Source organism: Rana temporaria, chromosome 4 (assembly GCF_905171775.1).
Source record: "Rana temporaria chromosome 4, aRanTem1.1, whole genome shotgun sequence".
Classification (NCBI taxonomy): domain Eukaryota; kingdom Metazoa; phylum Chordata; class Amphibia; order Anura; family Ranidae; genus Rana; species Rana temporaria.
In genome coordinates this window covers 285,886,876-285,912,051 of record NC_053492.1, presented here as the reverse complement: position 1 = coordinate 285,912,051, position 25,176 = coordinate 285,886,876, and the positions used below count along the sequence as shown (strand labels likewise).

Below are 25,176 nucleotides of genomic sequence, written 5' to 3'. Positions count from 1 at the left end.
AATTCAAAGGGAACGCAAGCCAGCGATTCTAGTGGCCCCAGCGTGGCCCCGAAGACCTTGGTACTCCTTGATAAAAAGGATGACCGTAGAGGAGCCTTGGGTCCTCCCTCTACGTCCGGACCTCCTCTCACAAGGGCCATTCTACCACCCTGCCTTACAGGCCCTAAATTTAACGGCCTGGCGGCTGAGTCCCTGATTCTCAGAAACAGAGGCCTTTCAGGGCAGGTCGTTTCTACCCTTATAAACGCAAGAAAACCAGTTTCCAGGTTAATATACTATAGGGTGTGGAAGGCCTATATTACCTGGTGTGAAACCAGGAAATGGGATCCCCGCAAATATACTATTGGGAGAATCCTGGAGTTTTTACAGTTGGGAGTGGAAAAAGGTTTGGCGGTCGGCACAATCAAGGGGCAGGTGTCTGCCTTGTCGGTCTTCTTCCAGAGATCGTTGGCTGCCCATTCCTTAATGAAATCCTTTTTACAAGGTGTTATTCGGGTGAATCCCCCGATTAAAGCTCCCCTGTATCCTTGGGATCTAAATTTGGTTCTATCGGCCTTGCAAAGGCAGCCCTTTGAGCCCTTGTCCGTGATTCCTTTGGTCCTTTTGACTAGGAAACTAGTGTTTCTGGTGGCCATGGCATCCGCCAGAAGGGTGTCGGAGTTGGCAGCCTTGTCATGTAAGGCACCTTATTTATTATTGCATAAGGACAGGGTCGTTTTGCGGCCGCTTCCGTCCTTCCTGCCTAAGGTGGTATCAAATTTTCACCTTAATCAAGATGTGATTCTTCCATCATTTTTTCCAAAGCCTTCTTCTAAGGAAGAGAGTTTACTACATTCCTTGGATGTAGTTAGAGCTGTAAAGATTTACTTGGAAGCTACAGCCCAGATTCGTAAGACGGACGTCTTATTCATTCTGCCGGAAGGGCCCAAGAAGGGCCAGGCAGCGTCTAAGGCCACTATTGCTAAGTGGATTAGGCAGACGATTATTCAGGCCTATGGCCTGAAGGGGAAGAGTCCACCCTTATCGGTTAAGGCTCATTCCACTAGAGCTATAAGTGCCTCTTGGGCAGCGTATCACCAGGTCCCTATGGCTCAGGTCTGCAGGGCAGCAACCTGGTCATCTGTCCACACATTTGCAAAATTTTATCAAATGGACGTTAGGAGGAACGCTGATTCAGCCTTTGGGCAGGCGGTACTGCGGGCCGCAGTTTAATCTCCTCTTGTCCGGTGGCACCTCTTGTTTGGTTTTTTCTGGTTGTCTCCCTCCCCTCATGGAGCATTGCTTGGGGACATCCCATATGTAATGGCTATGCTGCTCTGTGTCCCGTGATGTACGATAAAGAAAAAGGGATTTTTATTAACAGCTTACCTGTAAAATCCTTTTCTTGTAGTACATCACGGGACACAGAGCTCCCACCCCTCTTATGGGGAATTTTGGGATGCATATTGCTTGCTACAAAACTGAGGTACTCCCACTATGGGTGGGGGTTATATAGGGAGGGAACTTCCTGTCGGAGAGTGCCAGTGTCCATCACCTGAAGGTACACTATATAACCCATATGTAATGGCTATGCTGCTCTGTGTCTTGTGATGTACTACAAGAAAAGGATTTTACAGGTAAGCTGTTAATAAAAATCCCTTTTTTATGCTGGCTATCCCAAACTAAGGATGAGCTCTGGCGTGTTTGCACAGTCCATGTGCAGAGCCCGCCAGGAAGTCGGCATTCCACTAAGCACAGGCAGGGAGACATTGTCCCGATGTCCGGCTGCAGAGATCGGGAAATGTCTCACTGCCTGTTATTAACGCAGCGCAGTGTCGACCTCCTGGCGAGCTCTGCACGTGGACTGTGCGAACACGCCAGAGCTCATCCTTATCCGAAACCTGTTTTTGCATTATTGCTTTTAAAGTGATTGTAAAATCTTCTGGCTTGGCCCAGCTCCCTCATCACTGGTTGTGATTGACAGCAGCAGGTGCAAATGGCTCCCACTGCTGTATCTGAGCCAATGAAGATGGTGCTCTCGTGCACATTGCTGAAACCAGATCGGCTCAGGTAAATATTTAGGGGGCACTGCAGGGTGGAAGTTGCATGCAGAAGGTTTTTTACCTTCCTGCATAAACAGATTTTTTCAAGGATTTTGCTCCAAAGGGCGTTGTCCGTAAACTAGGTATGCATACACACGCACAGCCAACAAACACAAACATAGTTATGTAATAGATGCACTGTGGTTTTTCTGCTCTTTACCGTCACCCTTTGGGCAACTTCTGCTATTGTTGTCTAAACTTTAGCATTGGTTCTAAGCATGCGTGTTTGTACTTTGGACTTGTGTACACACGATTGGATTTGCTCCATCGGACGTTTGTTGCCGGAAAGCTTTTTGTTTTCACAGCGAACATTTGTCCAAAAAAAAGGGAAAAAGTTTGTCCGATGGAGTGTAAACATGGTTGGATTGTCTGCAAAAACGGGTCCATCAGACGTTTGTTGGTAAAAAGTCCGATCGTGTGTACAGGCCTTTAGTGTGCTTCCTTACATGTGCTCTAAGATGGCTACTATGCCCCTTGACCCTTGTCATCACTCCTGGGTGGAGCCAGCCTTAAAGTGACAATACATGTGGAACCCTTCAGGTATAACATTTTCACTGGTACAAATAGTACATGCTAATGTGTAAGTGTAACACTTTCAGGTATTTTAAAAGAAGTATGAAATAAAAAATAATCAATCATACTTACCTAGATGGCTGCAGCATTGATCCCAGCTGCAGCTGTCCCCTGCCACCTCTTACTGAGAACTAGGTGATTAAACACTGCTGATTGCTCGGCTCTCGGTCTTCACCCTCTAAAGAGCTGGTGACTGTCAATCACCGGCTGTCTGCTCTGCCTCTCCAACACGCACTGGGAGGGAGCTGGCTCAGGCTCTCAGCAGCTCTTTGAGAGGCTGAGCCAGCTGCCAGACCAGAGTTTTGAGTGGATCCTGGACTGGGTCTGTGGCATCAGATGACCGCATGCTTTCGCCCTCTGGCGGCTGGAATGCCACAGGAGTGCAGAACTAACATAGATCATCCCCTACTGCCACCAGACTTAATACATTGTTGCAGCCTGTTCAATAGGGGAAAGATGACTGAGGAAATTATTCTTCATGCCTTCAGTAGACTAAGGCTACTTTCACACTGCGGCGGGGGGCATTAGCGGTAAAGAAACGCTAGTTTTAGCGGTGCTTTACCGCTGTTTATAGTGGTGATTTACCGCTGTTATATCGGTGCTTTTCAGTCGCTAGCTGGGGCGCTTTTAACCCCTGCTGGCGGCTGAATAAAGGGTTAAAAGTGCCGCTGCCGAATCGCTTTGCTGGCGCTTTGGCAGCACAGCGCATTGATTTCAATGGCAGAGGCGGTTTAGGAGTGGCTCCTGCACCGCGCCAAAGATGCTGCTTGCAGGACTATATTTTTTCCTGTCCTGCAAGCACACCGATTGGGAGGCACTTTTCAGACGCTTTACAGGCACTACTTTTAGCGCAAAAAAAACGCCTGAAAAGCACCCCAGTGTGAAAAAGGTCTAATGAAATCACACCAGCCTATACATAGTCATTGACTGGGATTGAAAGCGGAAAGCCACGCACACTACCATCAGAACAGGCTATTCTTCTCTCTCTTGCTGAAGCTGACACAATCTTGCCTGTTCTTTTGTTTTGTGGACATGGCAAACCTTTTTCTCCCACATTATCCCTAGATCTCAGTTTGCTAGTCACATGGACAAGGCTGTAGATAATAATTTTCCTTGGGGGGGGGGGGGGGGGCTCAGCTCTCAAATTGCAAGCGCCACACTAGATGGTGCCCTTTGCACCTGCCCTAATGTTGACTCTAGAAGCAGTAGTTTGGCTCTAATACATGTGACATGGAAAGTGCTGTGTGTGCAGCGCACTACAGTATGAATTAAGTGTATTTGCACTGAATATTGGCCGTGGCTTAAAGGGCCACAGAGTGCAGGGGTTCAGTAGTTGGTGACAGCAGAGTGCAGGGGTGGAGGAGTAGGTGACGGCAGAGTTCAGGGATCTGGAGTAGATGACACAGAGCTCAGGGGCAAATAGTAGATTACACAGAGCTCAGGGTGAAATCAGAGTACCCTAAGCCTGCACTGTAAAGCTGAGGGCTATGGTCTGACTATGTGATTTGGGCCAGGGCAAGCCAGCCCTGGGCAGTCAGGCAGCTATGTGGGACCGTGCAAATGGTGCAAGTCAGCGAGTAGGCACCAATAGGCAGAGAGAGAAAAAGCCACACTCACTAATATACTGGCAGCTGGGTGATGAGAGGTTTGTGAGAGGCTGAGAGATCTGCAGGCACTGGGCTGAAATGCTGATGTGATTCAGTGGCCAAAAGTAAAGCACAATAGGTGGGACTTAAGAAGCACTGCTTACACCTCACTGGTCATATTACATCCCAGTCCCTGCACAGTGCACACAGACTGGCTGCATGCACCCTGTCCGGGTTTGCAGTTCGAAATCATGAAGCCCTGTACAGCCTACCAACCCAAAAATTTCAAAACAATATTTTCACTAAAATTACAATTATTAGCTGACACAAACATAATATAGCTTCCTACTAAATCTAAAGGATACATCTGTATTGAATTAATAAATAAAGCTTTGTATGTGAATGAGGTCTTGGGGCTCATTCACATGGTAACTGTGGCCTGTATAGTGTGAATCAATGTTTTTATGTGGCTAGGACTGTGTGCAGGCAGCCTATGTTATGCTATGGGGCTACAGCAGCTGTATTAAGACAGGTTCTAATTTGACAGGTCTGTGGGTGCAGGTGTATGACCCGAACACAGACTGTGTGAATTTGGGGCCACTCACCTGCACCTCTGTCAAATTGGGACCTGTGCCTATGTTCATACAGCACAAACAACCACTGCCCACACCTATAACTGGCCTTTGCAGCAAGGCATAGAAAGGTGACTCATATCAAACAAAACCAAAGAAAACTCCCAGCTCAACTCACCAACGAGCCTGCAAACAACAAATTGTCCTATCTAACCGTTTGCACACATTTGCAAATACATGCGTGAGCTGCAAAATCAATTCAGGGCACCCCAGTATTACCTGCAGTCCTAACTCTATACATGTTTGAGTGCCTCCATATGCATAATAATAGATAGATGGAGGGCAGGTAAGCCTGGAGGGAGCCCGCCCCTCCTTAAAGCCGCAAGGGTGCACTGGACAGCCAGCATGTGGCACAATGGCAGCAAAGGTGTCCAGTGCTTCCCCTCTCCAGTATTTATAGACTTGAGGTGTGTTACTGGCCAGATCACCAGGTGAAAACCAGCGGCAAAAAGGCCTTTAAAAAAAAAAGGGAAAACTAATACAGCCACTACATCTAATGAATAAAATGCAATATATTACATTTTGGTTTTAGGTTTAATACTGCTTTTAAATGATTGTAAACACATACTTTTTTTTCTGCTTGTGTTCATTTCTGTAGTGGTCTATTCAGTATTACTTGGACATAGTTGTTCTGTTGTGTTGAATATCTGCTAGTACATTGTATAATTTTGTTGACTGCAGTGCAGTGGAGCAAATATAGTGAAATGTCATTGTCTTCTTCCTCCAGACATTTGTTTGGTGGAAATTGATAGCTTGATAGTGCTGTAAAAAATCCTGGAATAAAGCAGTCATCAGCCATAAACCTGCTTCGTGACTCTAGCTCAGGACACACAGAGAGCCCAGCGCACACAGAGTAAAATAAATGCACTTTTAGGATAAATTAATGCTAGCGTTAGCTGAGGGCCCTTTTTTTTTTTTTTTGCATTATTTCATCTGCCGTGTTGGTCTAAAAATGTATTGGACATATATTTATGTTGTGGGCTATGTATTCTAAAGAAAGGTTAATGTAAGGATTGCTAAAGCACTTATCACTTCTATTAATGATTTGTATTAATTGTTTTGCAGAGAGGATATAATGAAATCAGGGAAGTCAAGCAGTTTCACTTCACCGGTTGGCCTGATCATGGAGTACCGTATCACGCTACAGGCCTGCTGTCTTTTATTCGGAGAGTAAAATTGTCGAATCCCCCAAGTGCTGGTCCCATTGTGGTTCATTGCAGGTTTGTGTGACTTGTATAATATCACGATCACTTAAATCATTATTTCTAGGGTGCCATTTGTTTTCCTAAGTCTAATTGAACAATGTTGGCCAAATAAACGTTTCTAAAATAGGAGAAATATCAGTGGGCTGTATTTTACAAACCAGTGGCCCTTTACAATTCTATAGCACAGCCTGGACCTAGGATCCAAGGGGGCTCTGCATTGATTGATTTGAAAGCTATTAGTGGTGTTACCTTAGAAACATTTCCATGCAGGTCAGGCTCACTTCAACAATTTCCTGTTTTTCTTAGTTTTCTGCTCAGATCCAGTGCATTCCTTATTGCATGGTGCAATCAGGGACAGCTGAAAAAGCAACTGCTTCAGTTCTTACCAAAAACTTTGCTCACTTTTTTTTTTTTTTTAATGCTGCTGTTAACCACTTGATGAACTGCTCACGCCGATATACGTCAGCAAAGTGACACGGGTGCGCAAAACCGCACGAGCATGCCCTGCAGACTCTGTTAGTTAGGCACCTCCCCATTCTGTCTCTCTGTGCCACTATGTGTAAACAAGGCATTTCCCTGTTCTGCCTAGCAACATGACAGGGATCTACTGCTCCCAGTGATCGGGAGCAGTAATCTGTCATGTTCTAGTGAGCCCATCCCCCCTACAGTTAGAACACGCTGAGGGAACACACTTAACCCCTTGATCACCCCTTAGTGTTTAACCCCTTTCCTGCCAGTGACATTTACACAGTGATCAGTACATTTTTATAGCACTTATCGTTCCAAAATAGTGTCAAAAGTGTTTGATCTGTCCGCTGCAATGTCGCAGTCACGATAAAAATCGCAGTTCGCTGCCATTACTAATAAAAAATAATAAAAAAATTGCCATCAATCTATTCCCTATTTTGTAGAACGATAACGTTTGCGAAAACCAATCAATATACGCTTATTGAGTTTATTTATTTTTTTAACAAAAAAAAGGCTGTTTGGGTACAATGTCGCACGACCACGCAATTGTCAGTTAAAGCGACGCAGTGCTGTATTGCAAAAAAAGGCTTAGCCGGGAAGGAGAGCTAGGCAGAGGCCCTGTCTGCAAGCTGTATAGCAGGGACACATATTTGCCACCACTACTCCCTCCCCACTTGTCATTGGCTGTCCGCTTCACACGCTACTAGTAACTAATGATGCTTACAATGGGCAGATTCAAGGCAGTTTGTGGATTCCATATGTTTCTATTTGCTTGAACTCCACCCAATCACAAAGCGAGAGATACTGATGGGGAGCTAGTTACTCTGAATTCCCATCCGGCTACAGCTACAAAACTCCTCAACTACTGCACCATTTGTGTGACAGGCACAGCAGCAGAGGGCGTTCTGCTGCATTGAGGAAATGTCCATACTTGTCCCAATTAAATTTACAATTGTGGAGTTCTAATGATCGTCGGAGATGCGTTTTCTTAAATCCCCAGAATGTGTTTGTGTTGGAACTCCTAAATACCTTTTTTTTTTTTTTTTTTTTTTTTTTTATGGATGACCCCAGATTACCATTATTGCCCAAAGCAATCAAACACTAGCCTTTTTTTTTCTTTTTTCTGATGCAGGTTAAAAATTACCAACCCTCCTAAAAAAACAAAAAAAAATCATGTTTTGTTACACCACTTGGATTTTAGCAATGTGAGTGCTACACAGAATTGGCACTTAAGTATTATCACATAGGGTAATTTCACTGTTCTTAATGTTTGCCATTGTCCACGTTTTATGCAATTTTTCATGATTTGTTTAATTATTGGTATTTTATTTTTTTGCACTTGGTTTTGTAAGCACTTTTTGTTTCTAGTTGTGTTTGTAAAGTAACACTCTTTTAATCAGTGATCAGAGCAGCACTTTGATGGGTTTAAATTGTTCATATATACTGTATCAGAATTTTTTGCCTGCTGCTCTTTCATATACACTAACAGGTCACTTTATTAGGTACACCTTGCTAGTACCAGGTTGGACTTCCTTTTCAAAGGTGTTGGAAACATTTCTCAGAGATGTTGGTCCATAGTGACATGATGGCATCACAGTTGCTGCAGAATTGTCGGCTGCTCATCCATGATGTGAGTCTCCCATTCCACCACATCCCAAATGTGCTCTGTTGGATTGAGATCTGGTGACTGTGGAGGCCATTGGAGTATAGTGACCTCATTGTCATGTTCAAGTTTATCTAACTAGATATCTACATTGTTTGCTAATGGCAGGGTTTTTCCACTTCTACATAAAACATTATGGTTGTCTTCTGATGAAGTGGGCTTTGCTCCACAAGATGCATAGAGATTACATTCTGGAAGTGCACCACCAATTCAATTAATCTTTTTGACACTGTATATACACTGGTGCACTGTCATGTTGGAACAGGAAGAGGCCGTCCCCAAACTGTTCCCACAAAGTTGAGAGCATGAACTTGTCCAAAATGTCTTGGTATGCTGACGCCCTAAGAGTTCCCTTCACTGGAACAAAGGGGCCAAGCCCAAACCCTGAAAAACAACCCCGTACCATAATCCCCCCTCCACCAAATGATTTGGAACAGTGCACAATGCAAGGTCCATAAAGACATAAATGAGCGAGTTTGGGGTGGAGGAACTTGACTGTCCTGAAGTCCCCTGAAGTACTGTAAAAAAAAAAAAAAAACTGCCAAGCTACTATGTTGATGCCTGGCTACCTCCTACATCTCAATATTGGTCAGCGAGACCACCCATTACAACGATATGCCAGTAGTGAGATTTTAGATGGGCTAAAGTGACTTGTAGCTGTAGGCATAACAAAACATATGAAGCTATTAATACCTTGGGACAATCAAGGGGAAAGTGAAGCTTTAAGGAGAGGAGTAGAAACTTTTTACATAACATTTTCTTTTGACTTTGCAAGGTTTAAAGCAAGGATATTTTCTTCCAAGGCAATTAGGTACATGTTTATTTTTCCAGGGCAGCCTTGCCTTTGTACGAAATTAAACCCTTGTATTCTAGCAGTTCAGATGTTCTGCTATAGTCTTAGACGTGATGTGTTCATTGTTCCATTTCTACCTAAACACGGTTGTCATTTAAAGACAATGATCCAAGTTCTTTGAATAACACATAGCAACACTGTTAGTTACATTTTCTGGAAGGTAGACTGCACTGCTAATAAATCAGACTATATGTCGGATGCGCTTCTCTTGTTTTATTCAGGTAGTGGTGAAGTGTAAACAAATAGCTGTGCTGGAAAGCGCTTGGTATTGATCCCCCATGATTGAATGCTGAGGCAGAGTGGAGAGTCCGAGCATAGACCTCTTATCTTCAGCCTCTGCCAGATCTACTAATGAGAACTATTGGATAAAAGAGCCATGAAACACCATTTAACCTTCTCTTTATAAAAGAAAAAAAATCTGTAGTGTTTAATTGCAAAAAATGAAAATCCTGACATTTCCTGCTTCATTCAGAAAGGAGTAAACTGCAGTAACCTACAGTAAAATGAATTTTCATTCGTCTTCCTTCTCTAAACTGATAAAATTGAAATTGGATTGATATTGTTTATTCCATTGTTTAGGTAATTTCTACTCTTTATTTCAGAGGAATTTGAAGTACTTCATTATAACTGTAATCCTAACTTGAATCAGTTATCCCTCGCTCCCACTGAACAAGGTTCATCTGCACTTGCACAATTTCAAATACGCATTTCAGTCCGACTTAAGGGGCGACTTTGAAAGACATCTGTGCGGGTTCATGCAGGAACTACTTTTGGAAATCAGTGCACGGTTGCACCGATTTGGACGCTCCTATTGCTGGCAATAGGCTCCGATTTGACATGTGACTTGACCTGTCAAATCACCCCAATGTGAATGGGGGCTCAGACTTCAGCAAGGCTTGAACATCTTTTTTTTTTTGCAGTTTCTACAAAGTTACCTGGTTGTAGAGGGCATTAACTCTTCCTCCATGGTGGTTTGAAAGTACCTTAGGGGAAATCTCTCGCTTACAGGATGATGGTTCATATTTACCCTTTTGAACTTGGTGGCTTTTTCCAATGCAACAGTGTTGCTTTAGTTTTGATGTATGTTTTCTGGCTGAAGCAATTTCATCCACCATTTCTGCAGAGTACATAAAAAGCATGCCTGCTTCTCGCTACCTGCTTCCCCAGAGACAAACACTTGTTGGCACCTGGGTTGATGCAGTTCCTTTTCCAAACATGCAAATATCCTCATTACACATCCATTTTATGAGTACAATAATAAAGGGTGGAATTGCATCATCATATTTAATAATGTGAATGTCATTCTTTTCTATTTTATTCTGTTCTCAAAAAAACTCACTTTTCCTGATGAGGAAGTGTTTACTTTTTCAACGTGAAATGTAAACTAAAAAATAACAAACATGTTACACTTACCTGCCGTGTGCTGAGGTTTTTGCACAGGACAGCCCGGATGCTCCTCTTCTCTGGTCCCTGCTTGTAGCCCCTCCCTCCTGTCAAATGCCCTCGGAGCAAGAAGCTTGCTATGGGGGCATCCGAGTTGCAGCTGCGTCTATCCATTCAGATACGGAGCTGCAGTTCCATCCACCCCCCCTCTCTCTCTTGATTGGCTTACTGACTTTGACAACCTCGGGGAGCCAATGGCCCGTCTGCTGTGTCTCAGCGAATCAGGAGGGAGAGTCCTGGATGGCCGTGGACATCGCTGGACAGAGAAGGGTCTCAGGTAAGTATTACGGGGTAAAATGGGGAGGCTGCTGCCCACAGAAGTCTTTATCCTAATGCAAAAAACTTCTACCTTTACAGCTCCTTTAAGGATTCCTTATTTAAGCTCTGTGATCTTTCCATGGCATCATGGACATCCAAGATGGCTATCCTCACATTCCCATCTTTCCTGCACATCAATGCTTTGTGGTAGGAGACGCAACACTTTCAATTTCTTGCCCTGCCTTTCAGGCTTCCTTCAGCAACAAGAATTTTCACAAAGTTGCTTGTTCCGCTCCTGGCCCTTTTAGACTCTCAGGGAATCCATGTCACTGGGTACCTTTACCTTGATGAAAGACTTCTCAGCCATTGTCTTGTCTGCCAACATCCAAAGAGTGATCCAGCTTCATAAAAAAGGTGCTGCTTATGTTTAATCCCTCACTTCGACTTCTGGTGTGGTGTATCTATGGGATCTGAATCATGTACTTTCAGTCCTACCTTTAAACCTATCCAGGACATCCCATTAGATAATCTCACTAATGATGTGACTTTTTTTGGTTGCTATTACCTCAATCGGGCATGTCTTTGAGTTGGTGGCTCTTTTTTTTAAAGAACCTCCAGATCTGTTGGGGTTTCTTGGGCCTTATAGCATTGAGCATCCATTTCGCAGGGCTGCATAGCCTCCACCTGGTCTACTGTTTGTAAACTGCTTATTTTAAGATATTTAATTAGTAAACTTTAAATAGGCTGTGGTTTATCTCTATTACATTTTATTAAATAAGTCCTAATCATTTTTTGCATCATTACCTAGCAGCCCTTGGTAAAAAAAAAACATTTAAGCTTACAGTTTACTGTAGAACTTATCTGATTGACAAATTATATTCAGTTTTCTGGGAAAATTTGTGACAATATTTATGGGAAAAAAATTACTATATTTGTATTTCAGAACCCTAGGAGCTCATTAGTAAGATCTAGCTTACTGCTGGTCCCTACCAGCATATCTTAACAGGTATGACACAACAAGTGAAAAATGTAGTGTAATAAACTATTTACAATGTATCAACCTGATTCCAACAACCAAGATACTGTATATCTCATTTGTAACCTTTTGGTTTCTTCTCCTGATATGCCAAACTCTGTAAAATAAACATAACTGAGTTTACATAAACAGGTGTAGATCATTATACAGTGGAACCTCGGATTGCGAGTAACGCGGTTAACGAGCGTTTCGCAATACGAGCACTGTATTTAAAAAAATCCTGAGATTTACCAAGCTGTCCTCGGGCCTTTACATCTGTTTCTGAGGCTCTCCAGCGCCCCCTACCTCTGGCTGCATGCGGTGTTGCATGCCATTTGACGTTGATGCGGAACAAATAATTTTCATTTCCATTGACTTCAATGGGGAAACTCGCTTTGATATGCGAGTACTTTGGATTACGAGCATTCTCCTGGAACGGATTATGCTCGTAATCCGAGGTTCCACTGTATTGTTAAACTTTAAAAACTGTAACACAGATGATGCAAATGAAAGTGCAACTGGCTTTGCATGCTCTTTCCCCCCTCACCTCCCCTGATCCCTTCTGCCGGGATTTGTGTAAGAGCGGGTGTCGAGAAGGGCATGCCCAACAGTCAAGATAGAACCCACAGCCAGTTTCCTGTTTTTGGCACTTCACTTAGAAAAGGTGTACAAGCTCGTTATCACATGCATGCGCATCCACGCCAATGTACATCGGAATACTAAGAGATGTGTGCGTCCTGTGATAGATGCTGCCACCAAATACACTATTTGAACTGGGTTCGTACACAGGATCAGTGCTGTCTTGTCTATAGCATTCCCGTGTTGACCTGTTACTCTGCATCTGTATCTAGTTATTGACCTGGCTTGTTCTGACTACTCCTGCCCCCTGCCTGCACTGACCCTGGCTTGTCCTTAACCCTTACCTCTGCATGTGTACCTGATCTTGCCGCCTGTGTATGACCTGGTCTGTCTGACCTTGTCTGGGTTACGGAACTTCTACGCTGCTAGCATCTTTACCTGCTCTTCTACCTGCTGCTTCCAAGTGCCAGCCTATTCCTGTCTTCCATCCACCTGCTGTCCTTTAGGATTTCCGCTTGCTGGCGATCTTCCACTGTTCACTGGGGGATCCAGTCCAGCCCTGCAGCTAGCAAGACAATCGCACTCCTGCGACTCTGCACTTCTACTGAGTCAGAGGTGTAAGAGAGGCCCCCCTCCTCTGCATATCGGGCTCTTCTGCCAGGTATGCGACAGCGGGTCTGTGCAGACTCTTCCACTGCGCCCCCTCCCCGTTGCACAGTGAAAGGAAATGCAGACAGTTTTTTTCTTTCTCACTGCTGACTGTGCGGTGGCTTTGTGTTGTCTGCTCACTCCTGCTCTTTCCTCACTCTCCTGGCAGTGCAGTGTTTTAATCAGATGGAGAAGGAGCCAATGGAAGCCTCAGAGTGACCTTGTTGGGCAGAAGCTATGGATGATGGGGCTCTTAGTTCCTAAAGGGGCGCTGCACCATACTTGCTATTGGAGACTAATGGCTACCTGGTTTAAATTCTCAGAGGCTTTACCTAAAGGAGGAGAGCTTCACAGTTTTTCCCAGGCAGTCCAGGGTTGAGAGTGGCATGGACAGATCTGTTGTGAGGGTCCGTGCCTAGTATTGGAGGGACCAGAGCCAATAGAGAGGAGCTAGGAGAACCTGTTGCTGTGCCTGTTCCCTCACATCACGGAGAGAGTGCAGAACTGCACCTGAGCCTGCAAGAGCTGCCCTAAGAGACTGAGTTTGAGAGGGAGTCAAGCCATTGGGACCTGACTAGCTTCCTACCAGGAAGTGGTGAGCTAAACTACACATTCTAAATGTAATTCCAAACGGAGAATGCTTCTGCTTAGTAACCCACCATCTCCTACCATCCAACTACACTCTTACAGGTGCTAGGTGCTTTCCATCTCCTCCAGGGGTACACCTATACTAGAAATGTGTACACCTGCCCACTGTTGGGATTGTATGCACAAGATCTACACCAGGACCCTTTAGATTCTTCTGCATTGGTTAAGCTTGTTTGAAGATGTAGAAAAGTGAAGCCCTTATGTAGGAGCATTTGTTTCATCTCTGCATATCACCTGAGGCTAGTCACTTCACTGGCTATATGCAAGGGTTTACAAGAACTTCAAGAGTCATGAAAGAACAGAAGACCCATCAACACCAATGGCTCCTACAGGAGTAATGGCTACATAAGCAAGAACTTTTGTCACCTCCCCTGCTCTATCAGGCAACGGCATCAATAACCAAAAAAATGTTATTCCTTTCTCAGTGATCCATAGTGAGAAAATGGGAAACTGGTAAATTCTGTTTTTGTCAGATCAAACAACATTACTATGCAGTACAATCTTTGTTTTCTGTGTGGTCCTACCCATATACATTTAATTTGGGTATGACTTCCCAAAATTACTGGGTCACTTACTGGTATTGTACCAGATAGATGAAATTGGGGTATCTAGATTTAATAAATTGATTATGTTCTCATTCATTTTATTTTTCTGCTGGATACATGTGTGTTTTGATATGTTTACCGAGTTTCATCTTTCTTAATTTCGTTCTGTGATTTCATGGTACACCCGTGGACTTTACAAAGAGTGGGCCACTCAAAACTGTTCTTTTATTTTCCTTTTTTTAATACTATATATTTTGCAAGAATAAAAAAAAGCACTCTGAAATTGTGTATCTGGTGCCACATCACTAACAGCTTTGATAGTTTTTAAATTGTAGGCTCTAGTAAGCAGGGCCCTCTGATTCCTCCTGTAATTAATTGTATTGTAACTGTACTGCCTGCCCTCATGTATAGTTCTGCACAAACTGTTGGCACAGTATAATAATTTAAATCCTGTATAATAATTGTCAGTGCTATTATGGAGTCTTCTTAATGTCTTTGCACAGACAATGTGTGGCCCACCATTAAAGATATATGTACACATTGCAAGTGATGTAGTTGTTACTCAAAATGACAATGAGTATAAACACATATATGCAAAGGGGGATGATCCACCATGGTGGTATTTTATGTTTAATGAATGCTTTTTGGCTGCACTAGTCAGCCCTAGAAGATACAGATTGGTGACCTAGCATTGGGTAGTAAGGGTACAGCCTGGGAAGATCTGTGTACGAGAGCAGAGCTTTGGAGGTAGACATTAAGTAGACGGTACATATACAGAGTAATATGCAATCACTCTAGCAGTGCTTAGCCTCCAGCTCCCAGTGATCGAAGTGCATATAAAAGGTAAAAACAGTCAATTCCCATCCACTGTTAATTAACAGTCCATGAACGTTTGCTTGCAGTAAACTTCAAATCACCACCTGTGAAGAAATGTGCCTCACTCCCCCGCATGACACCTCACTCACTGCTAATCATTGCCTCTCATTTCTGATTGGCAAAACTTGCTTAATACACCAAACTCGGCACAGATCAGCAAACTTGTTGCCGGGTATCGCGGCACATCATCTTGTGACGGCGTCCCCTCTTGGCCAACTAATCCTGGCCTGTACATGGCGCTCTCCCCAGCCTCCCCCTCTCTTCGGTCCTGGCGCACACACACCCAATTGGATGCAAAAAGGCTACATATGATCTTTTCACTATAGCAAGTCTAGCAAGAGTCATGACACCAAAAATTTGTTTACCATTTAAATAAAAAAAAAAAATAGCATTAGTCAAGTAAGGCAATGAATTGGCCAAACTATAATTGTATTTCATAGTGTGTACATTATAATATTTAGCATGTTGATTTGATTATTTTTCCCCCCCCTACACCATGCAGCGCTGGCGCTGGACGCACTGGTTGTTACATAGTTATTGACATCATGCTGGACATGGCAGAACGGGAAGGTGTGGTAGACATCTATAACTGTGTGAAAGCTTTACGCTCCCGGCGGATTAATATGGTCCAGACAGAGGTATGTAATATGTTTAAAAAAATGTATGACAGTTACTGTATATTATCAAAAATAAATGTTTCCTGTAAGCAGCACTGAAGGTCCCCAGTCAGTTTTACATCCTCAGAAAGTATGCTTTATCTCCTTGTCTGCTCTCCTCAAAGTTCAATTATACTTTCTCTGCTGTTCTTTGGAAAGGAATATATTCTGTTTCCTGCAGTAGATCATGTAATATACTATACATATATCTATTATATCCCCCCACCACCCTAGTTGGTTGATTTTTTGCAATGTTATATTTTCCTCTTATGTGCCTGCTCCTCTACCCCTTTATCACAGTTTGCCTCTAATCCAGCACACAAACTCTGGATGGATCGCACGCAGACACAATACACGACAGTCGGGCTCCATGCACACTGGAGCTCATAAACGGCATTTTTTTTTGGAGTTTGGGCATTTTTTTTTAAAAGCCCATAAACTCCACTGTGTTATCCTATGTGTCCATGCACACATGGACATTTGTAGGAGGTTTATCAGCAGTGGAGCTTATGAGGTGTTTTCTGAACGCCATAAAATTGCGTTCAAGAGCAGTCCTGAAAACACCAGATGCTGGTAAAAGGTGTTAAACAAAGACAGTTAGGCGTTTCTCTGCCTCTATCCAAAATCAATGGTTCCCTCTGGGAGCCCATTGATTTGAATAGAAGTCACACTGCAAGTCTGATGATCATGAGTGTGCTGAGGATGAAGGGGAACCCCGCCAAAAATTTTAAAAAAATTGCCGAGGGGTTTCCCCTGGGCAGATACCAGGCCTTTCGGTCTGGTATGAATTTTAAGGGAAACCCCCTACGCAAACTGGGGTCCTACCCAAAATCCATACCAGACCCTTATCCGAGCACGCAGCCCGGTCGGTCAGGAAAGAGGTGGGTACGAGCGGGCACCCCCTCCTGAACCGTACCGGGCCACATGCCTCAGTATGGGGGGTAGGTACTTTGGCGCATAGGGGCCCTGCGCCCCCCACCCCAAAGCACCCTGTCCCCATGTTGATGAGGACAAGGGCCTCTTCCCGACAACCCTGGCCATTGGTTGTCCGGGTCTGCGGGCAGGGGCTTATTGGATTCTGGGAGCCCCCTCTAGTAAGTGGGCCCCAGATCCCAGCCCCCCACCCTTTGTGAATGAGTATGGGGTAAATCGTACCCCTACCCATTCACCTGGGGAAAAAGTGTCAAAAATAAAACACACTACACAGAGTAATTTATTAGGTAGCTCCGGGGGTCTCTTCCAACTTCTCCGCTCTCTCAGGCCTCTTCTCCGTTCTCTCAGGCCTCTTTTCCGCTCTCTCCGGCCTCCTCTCCGGCCTCTTCTCCGCTCTCTCCGGCCTCTTCTCCGCTCTCTCCGGCCTCTTCTCTGCTCTCTCCGGCCTCTTCTCCTGCTGTCCGGTGTCTTCTGCTGGGCTCCTCCGCTATCTTTTGCTCTTTTTGCCGCTCTTTTGCTAGCGGTTGCCCAGTCTTCTCCGTCGTCTTCTTCCCTCTTCTCTTCCGATCTTGACGCAATGCTCTTTCCCGCTGTAATGCTGTGTGTGCGGTGCGCAACGACTTATATTGACATGGGGTTTGGTTACTGGGTGATATCATCCGGTGACCCTGCTCTTATGATGGCACCGCCCTATCATGCCTCGGGTGGTGACGTCATAAGGGGAGAGGTCACCGGATGACATCACAGTGGCCACGCCCAATGCCAATATAAGTTGTTGCGCACTGCACACACAGCATTACAGCGGGAGAGAGCATCACGTAACACCGGAAGAAGATGACGGAGAAGACTGGGCAACCGCTAGCAAAAGAGCGAGCAGAAGATGGCGGAGGAGCCCGGCAGGAGACACTGGATAGTGGGAGAAGAGGCTGCAAAGGGCGGAGAAGTTGGAAGAGATCCCTGGAGCTGCCTAATTAATTTAAAAACCTGTGTAGTGTTTATTTTTGACACTTTTTTCCCCCAGGTAAATCGGTAGGGGGTATGATGTACCCCATACTCATTCACATAGGGTGGGGGCCGGGATCCTGGGCTCCCAGATTTAGATAAGCCCCCCGCAGACCCCGACAGCCAACGGCCAGGGTTGTCTGGAAGAGGCCCTTGTCCTCATCAACATGGGGACAAGGTGCTTTGGGGCAGGGGCGCAAGGGGCCCCCCTGCCCCAAAGCACCAACTCCCCATGTTGAGGGCATGTGGTCTAGTACGGTTCAGAAGAGGGGGGGCGCTCGCTCGTCCCCACCCGCTTTCCTGACCGACCAGGCTGCGTGCTCGGATATGAGTCTGGTATGGATTTTGGAGGGATCCCCACACAGTTTTTTCGGCATAGGGTGTTCCCTTTAAAATCCATACCAGACCAAAGGGCCTGGTATCATTCCAGGGGGAACCCCACGTCAATTTATTTTTTATTTTTGGCGGGGTTCCCCTTCATCCTCAGCACACAAGTCTCACCGCACGTTGGATCATAATGATCCATCTTGTGGTGCGACTTCTATTCAAATGGGCTCCCATAGGGAACCATTGATTTGGAATAGAGGCAGAGAAACGCGGCTGAAAGCTTGCGCCGCTAAACGTGCATTGACTGCAATGCAAAACGCTGATAAAATCACGTTTTCCTGCCAGCAATCCTACGTTTAGAACGACTTTTTTGAGCGTTCTGTGTGCATGGAGCCTCACAGTGCAAAAAGAATAGGTCCTCAGAAAACAAAGAGTAAACACTTAGAGCATGTTTGCGCTAATCTCACACATTCCAAGTACATACAGGACATGTACTAAGCATGGGCGGATCCAGAGTCTAGTCTCAGAAGGGGCACTGTCAGGAAAAAAAGGTGTTGCTTACAGAACTTTTTGTTTACTTGGATTGTGCCATGTTCTCTGTCTAATATGGAATGTCGAATCCCATCACTGGGAAAAAATCCATTACAGAGAAGTTCACATCCTCTTGTGTATCAATGTCTGATCATACACCTATTTTATGATCAAACAATTGTCCAATCAAAATCGATGCATGATATCTAATTTTCCTGCAGATTCCGGGGTAGATCCACAAAGAGCTGCCTATCTTTAGGCAGGTGTAGCGTATCGAAGATACACTACGCCACTGTAACTTACTTTTTCTTCTTGTGAATTCTCAAAGAATCTGCGCGGTAAGTTACGGCGGCGTAGTGTATCTATTGCGGCGTAAGGGCGCGCAATTTCAAATGGGAGTGATGGGGCGTGTTCTATGCAAATACGTTGTGAACCAACGTAAACAACGTTTTTTTTTTTAACGGCACATGCGCCGTCCTTAAAATATCCCAGGGTGCATTGCGACAAAGTACCCTGCAAGGACGTATTGGTTTCGAAGTGAAAGTAAATGACGTCACATTCCTATTCACGAACGACTTATGCAAACGACGCAAAAATTTTAAAATTAGACGCGGAAATGGCGGCCATACTTAACATTAAGTACGCCACCATATAGCAGCTTTAACTATACGCCGGAAAAAGACGAACGGAAACGACGTAAAAAAATTGCATTTAAGATCCGACGGCGTACTAAGGCGTACACCTGTCGGATCTAACCCAGATGCCGTCGTATCTTGTTTTGTGGATACAAAACAAAGATACGACGCAGGAAATTTAAAATTACGCCGGCGTATCAATAGATATGCCACCGTAATCCTTTTGTGGATCTGCCCCTTCATGTCTATTATTTTGTGGCTCTCTTATTTTAGCTGCGAATAGATTGGAAAAATCCTTGGTAGAATGTGCCACTTTCCATATTTCCTTATTTAGTAATATTAGTAACGATATTGCTAGTAATATTGCTAACTTATCTAGATGTGTCATACTATAGATCTCATTCTAAAGGACATACTGCACCCACATAAAACAGGTAAGGGTGTCAAAAGCCTGATCTGCTGGTACTTTTATTTCCACATCAGTGAGCCACACGCTACCTGATACTTGTTTGGTCTGTCCAGTCTAGCAGATTGCAGCAGAGGTCAAAGACTTTAACCAACAGAAATTTTGATTTCTACAGAATTTTAGCTTATGAAGGTCTTCCAGGCTGCAGCCTTTCAGGAAGCAATATTGTCTTCCAGTTTTTGTGCCATGTCCTCGACTAGGGCAATCGAAAAGGTGGAAAGTGTAAGCTTAACCACTTGCCGCCTGCTCACTGTCAAATGACGGAGGACGGGTGCGGCTTTCAATCTGGGAGGGCGTTATATGTCAGTGCACCCGAATGGGCGCCCACAGGGTGGCAATTGCTTCTGCGTCATGTTCCTAGGACACGGCGTGCCAACTAAGAAAACCTTTATTTTCTACAAAATCTTCGGTCCAAACAAAAATAACCCAGCAGTGATTAAATACGGCCAAAAGAAAGCTCTTTTCGTGTAAAAAAAAAAAATCATATGGGTATAGCGTTCCATGAATTGTCATTCAAAGTGTGACAGCGCTGAAAAATGGCCTGGGCAGGAAGGGGGTGAAAGTGCCTGGTATTGAAGTGGTTAATAAGCAGCTTTTTTTTTGCATGCGATCATTGCCCGTGGTTGAAGTCGCTAGCAGTGATCATTGTATTGTGCCAAACGGAAAGGTTGAGCGGCGGGAGTAATTCCCCCCCATCAACGCTGACTGTGTTGGCTAAATCGAGCAATTTCTTTCTTTCCACCTGTTGTGTATAATGTATAGCTTGCTTAAGTGTACCGTTCTCAACTATCCTCTAAAACCAATACAGTAAAACCTTGGTTTGCGAGTGTTTTGCAAGACAAGCAATTTGTTTTTATAAATTTTGACTTGATATACAAGCGACGTCTTGATATAAGTAGCGTCATGTCAAAACTGAGTACAAAAGAGAAGAGAGGAGCCTATAAGTGTAGCAATGTGGTTACATTTAATGAATGTACAACATTTAGCAACTTATTTCTACACTTAGAGGTGCATCTCTTCTCTTTTATACTCTAAAAAAAAATCTTTGATATACAAGTGCTTTGGATTACAAGCATGTTTCTGGAACAAATTATGCTCGCAAGGTTTTACTGTATGTGTAATTCAATCCTGGAGGATTAGGGAAAATGTAATATCTAACGGACCTATTTTATGCAGTGCACAATCATAAAAAATTCTGCAAAAGTCTGGTTACGCAGAGAGAAATTTGTTGGATTCCAATAAGCCAGCTATAATAAAAAAATGACAGCGTTATTAATATGTGGGTCTTTTTCCATTGGTAATGATTTTGTCAAGCATAAAGTGTCCATATTTGGTGTATAGGGATAGCAGAACACCTACAACCATTACACTTACAGTACTTTCAGATCTGTAATTTACAAACCCTTTTATTTCAATGTCGTTTGCATATGTTCAGGAAAAGTGACATGTATAGTGCATGCAAGTTCCCTTCCCTCACTCACACTTTGCTGGAGCCTAGCCATGTAGAAGATGGAGGGAGGAGGTGGGTGGAGCCAACCTTCTCCTCCGCTCTGAATGCTGGGGCCTCACTCTCCTCGGCTCAGAGGTGATGTTGCTGGACGCCAGGCAATAGCAACCAGTGAGAGGCCAGTAATTCTGAACCGTGAGAGAGAGACTCGGAGTCAGTAATATTTCTCGGGGGGGGGGGGGACAGTTGCCCTCCTGGATCCGCCCCTGGTACTACTTGAAAACATGCATTGCAAACAGAATTTCACTGTTCGAGAACATGCAAAATCCTGCACATGGTGTAAAGCTGATTTTATTTACAACACTTGGTAATAGCACAGTTAGTAATTTAGCCAAGGTTTTATATTTTTGCCCTTACTGAAGCGCTAACATTCTTTTTTGCAATGTAATCTAATGTCTATTAGGTGAACCTTCTGACAACCCATGGCACAGTCAGTTATGCTGTAATTTCCAGTGTTTATAGAGACCTTCTGCCAACACTGTGTACACTGAAATGATATAAAACACTGCCTTAACCACATTGGTGGTGGTGTTTATATTTAATGGAACACATCCTTCTTTTAAAATGGCCATTCAAGAAACAGGCACACTAGTAAATGTTTCATTATATCAGCTATAGTACAGTATTTACTTCCTTTTCTGTGTTTTTCTTAGAGATTCTTCTGCCTAGAAAAAATAAAATAAAATAGTCGTCAAATACTGTAGCTGCTGACTTTTAATAACAGGACACTTACCTGTCCAGAGATTCAGAGCTGTCCTCATCGGGGCTAGTACTTCACTAGCCTTTTGGATTCCAGCCCCATCATCTTAACTTTGGACAGTTGGCTGTGCTGCTTGCGGCTTCACAGGTGGCTGTCCACTGCGCATGCACGAGCCGCGCTGCGTTTTGTGAATGATTCCACAGTCTTTTGGGACCTGTGATGCCAAATGTGGCAGAGGAGGGGGGGATGACTTAACCTAAACAACCTTTTTTTTACACGCATGTAAAAATATGAATTTTTCACTATAAAATTACTTAAAACCATCAGAACAATATACGTTTTCTGAAAGCAGGGGACCTGTAAAATAAAAACATGGCTGTTGCAATTTTTCTATGTTGCATAATATTTGTGCAACTGTTTGTTAAATGCATATTTTCAGGAAAAAATATAATACAATTAATTTTAGTGCAAACACAATATAATAAATTTTTGTATCATAAAATGTAAAATGGGAAAGATGAGGTTGCATCACGTAAATAGATACCACACATGTTAAGTGTCCGTGATATCAAGAAAAACTACAGTATAAAAAAGCCTCCTTGGGCAACACTTGAGAAAAGCCTTTTACAGCTCATCAGTGTAAAGTTAACTGTAGGGCTGCAACTAACAATTTATTTTCATAATCGATTAGCTGGCCGATTGTTTCGATTAATTGAATAATCGGTAAAAAAAGAAAAAACTGTAATTTTGCTGCGATTTGCATTTTTTTATTTTGTTGGCCAATTTGTTGTGGCAGTTTAAAAAACACAAATTGCAACATAAATGCTTTACATACTTTTCTGCAGCTTCTCCATTGAAGTATATTGAACCAAAACAACAAAATAGCACTTTTTTTGCGTTAAAAAAAATAAAAAAAAAGTCCTTGTCCTTTCCAAATACGCAGCAGCTGAAAAAAATCATGGATGTGAAACCATGTAAATGAACGGTAGTGTGTTTCTGCAAAAGGCACAGAGCTGTGACCCAGGCCTGAGATGTTTAGTAACATAATGGGGTTAAAAAAACTAAAATTGGTACAAAAAGAGAAAATAATCGCTACTGTAAGGGGTTAATTTTTTACTCTGGGACAGTGGAAGTAATATTTACAGTAGATTTGTTCTTTTTGTACTATAAAAGGGCTAATTTTAGTTTTTTTTAAACCCCATTATGTTATTGGCCGATTAATCAATTATGAAAATGGTAATCGATTAATTTCATAATCGGTTAGTTGTCGATTAATCGATTAGTTGTTTCGGCCCTAGTTACTGTAAATGTGAGCTCTAGTGCTAGGATTATTGCTCTGGCTCACATTCACAGCGATACTGTACTATTGGCTTCTTTGTGCAGAAAAGCAGTTTGATGAGTACAAATTTCCAAGTACATAAGCATTAAGGGTTGTAGGATTTTTTTTAAGCTTGGTGATTTGGGTGGACTTTGTGTCCTGTGAAGAAAAAAAAAAGCTGAGGAACACTAAAGCCTGATACACACTGTTTTTTTGGTTGAACGAAAACAAACTCTGGTGGGAGCCGCTGTACTAACGATATGACGTGTTTGTTCTGAGGGCCTTTATACAAATCTGGACAACCTTGTTTATGATCAATTAGGAACACCAAATTGCCAATATATTATATATAATTAATTTAAGATATATAAAATAATATTATATAATTATATATTAAAAGGGTTGTAAAGGAAATATTTTTTTTCCCTGAATAGCTTCCTTTACCTTAGTGCAGTCCTCCTTCACTTACCTCATCCTTCCATTTTGCTTTTAAATGTCCTTATTTCTTCTGAGAAATCCTCACTTCCTGTTCTTCTGTCTGTAACTACACACAGTAATGTAAGGCTTTCTCGCTGGTGTGGAGAAAGCCTCTTGAGGGGGGAGGGGACGAACAGGAGTGTCAGGATGCCCACTAACACACAGCTCCTTTCTCTATCTGCAAAGTAGAGAGCGTCCTGACACTCTTGCTCGCCCCCTCCCCCCTCAAGAGGCTTTCTCTACACCAGGGAGAAAGCCTTGCATTACTGTGTGGAGTTACAGACAGAAGAACAGAAAGTGAGGATTTCTCAGAAGAAACAAGGACATTTAAAAGCAAAATCTAAGGATGAGGTAAGGGAAGGAGGACTGCACTAAGGTATAGGAAGCTATTTACGGATTTGTTTTTTTTACCTTTTTACAACCCCTTTCAGATCTATATACAGTGGATTTATTTTGCAGACCTTTTACTGTTCTGCAAATTTATAATAGTTACATGGTCAAGAGGATATATAGTTACATGGTCAACACTTAGAGGATATATTGGTTTAAACAAAATGCAGAAGCGTTCTCCAGTGTGAACGTTTTAACAATGTCATGTGTCAAATCATATTCATTCAGCAAGTATAGAAATGTTAATGTTCATCTCAATATCTGTCTTTATGAGTGACCTTATCTTCTGCAGGAGCAGTATATCTTCATTCACGATGCCATACTGGAGGCATGCTTATGTGGAGAGACTGCCATACCCGTCTGTGAGTTTAAAGCAGCATACTTTGACATGATAAGAATAGACTCACAGACCAATTCATCACATCTCAAAGATGAATTCCAGGTATTATCAGTATGTATTAGAGGCTTATCTATCTTTTGTCATATATGTAAGTTGCATGCCATTGGTTGATGCTCTGAATTTGTAATTCATGCATCTGTCTATGTATCTGGAAACAAAAAAAAATGTTCTGTCAACATTTTAGGCACGTTCATTTTGAACACTCTCTCATTATATGGTATTACATTTTGTGATTTCAGATTGCATTTTTTTTAAACATCTCATCTAAACTTCAGAACAATAAAAATGTGTATGGTAGTATAAAACTTAACATTAGTATTACTATTGCATAGTCTTCTTTATGTTCACTTTTGCATGTTTGCATGAAACTGCACAACGTTTCCATTGTGTAAACATTATACCAAAAACCACCCCATTGCTAACACAGAGCATGCCCATTGTGCTTATAAGTACCTATAGTATGCAGCTTCTGTTTTTGAAGGGTACGTACTGTTAAGAGTAATAGATCACAACATTGCATTGCATACATCATCTTACAATATACATTATCCCCACAAAGGTGTGTCACAATAAAAATACAAAGTCACTTAAATTTCTCAGGTTGCAAAATTGTGACTTTTTCATTTGAACATGGTAAGTCCATTTAAAAATAGGAAAATGTTGTTGTATTTGTGCATTCATTGTTTTTCTTAAAACCGGCAGAAGACTGTACTATACATATATAGATACACATAATCTACAGTACTGTGCAAATGTTTTAA

General features: G+C 43.0%; 1 protein-coding gene across 16 annotated transcripts in view; it reads left to right on the top strand.

Annotated features, from left to right (window-relative positions):
- Positions 1–25,176, top strand: part of PTPRK (protein tyrosine phosphatase receptor type K) — a 564,328-nt gene that overhangs the window by 516,176 nt on the left and 22,976 nt on the right. For 8 of the 16 annotated variants that reach the window (XM_040350403.1, XM_040350400.1, XM_040350398.1 and 5 more), the window contains 3 exons: positions 5,938–6,092; positions 15,576–15,711; positions 24,308–24,466. In XM_040350403.1, coding sequence (XP_040206337.1) covers positions 5,938–6,092; positions 15,576–15,711; positions 24,308–24,466 — 450 coding nt within the window. The remainder of the gene's footprint in view (positions 1–5,937; positions 6,093–15,575; positions 15,712–24,307; positions 24,467–25,176) is intronic. The other 8 variants (XM_040350406.1, XM_040350405.1, XM_040350399.1 and 5 more) reach the window with 1 other exon arrangement.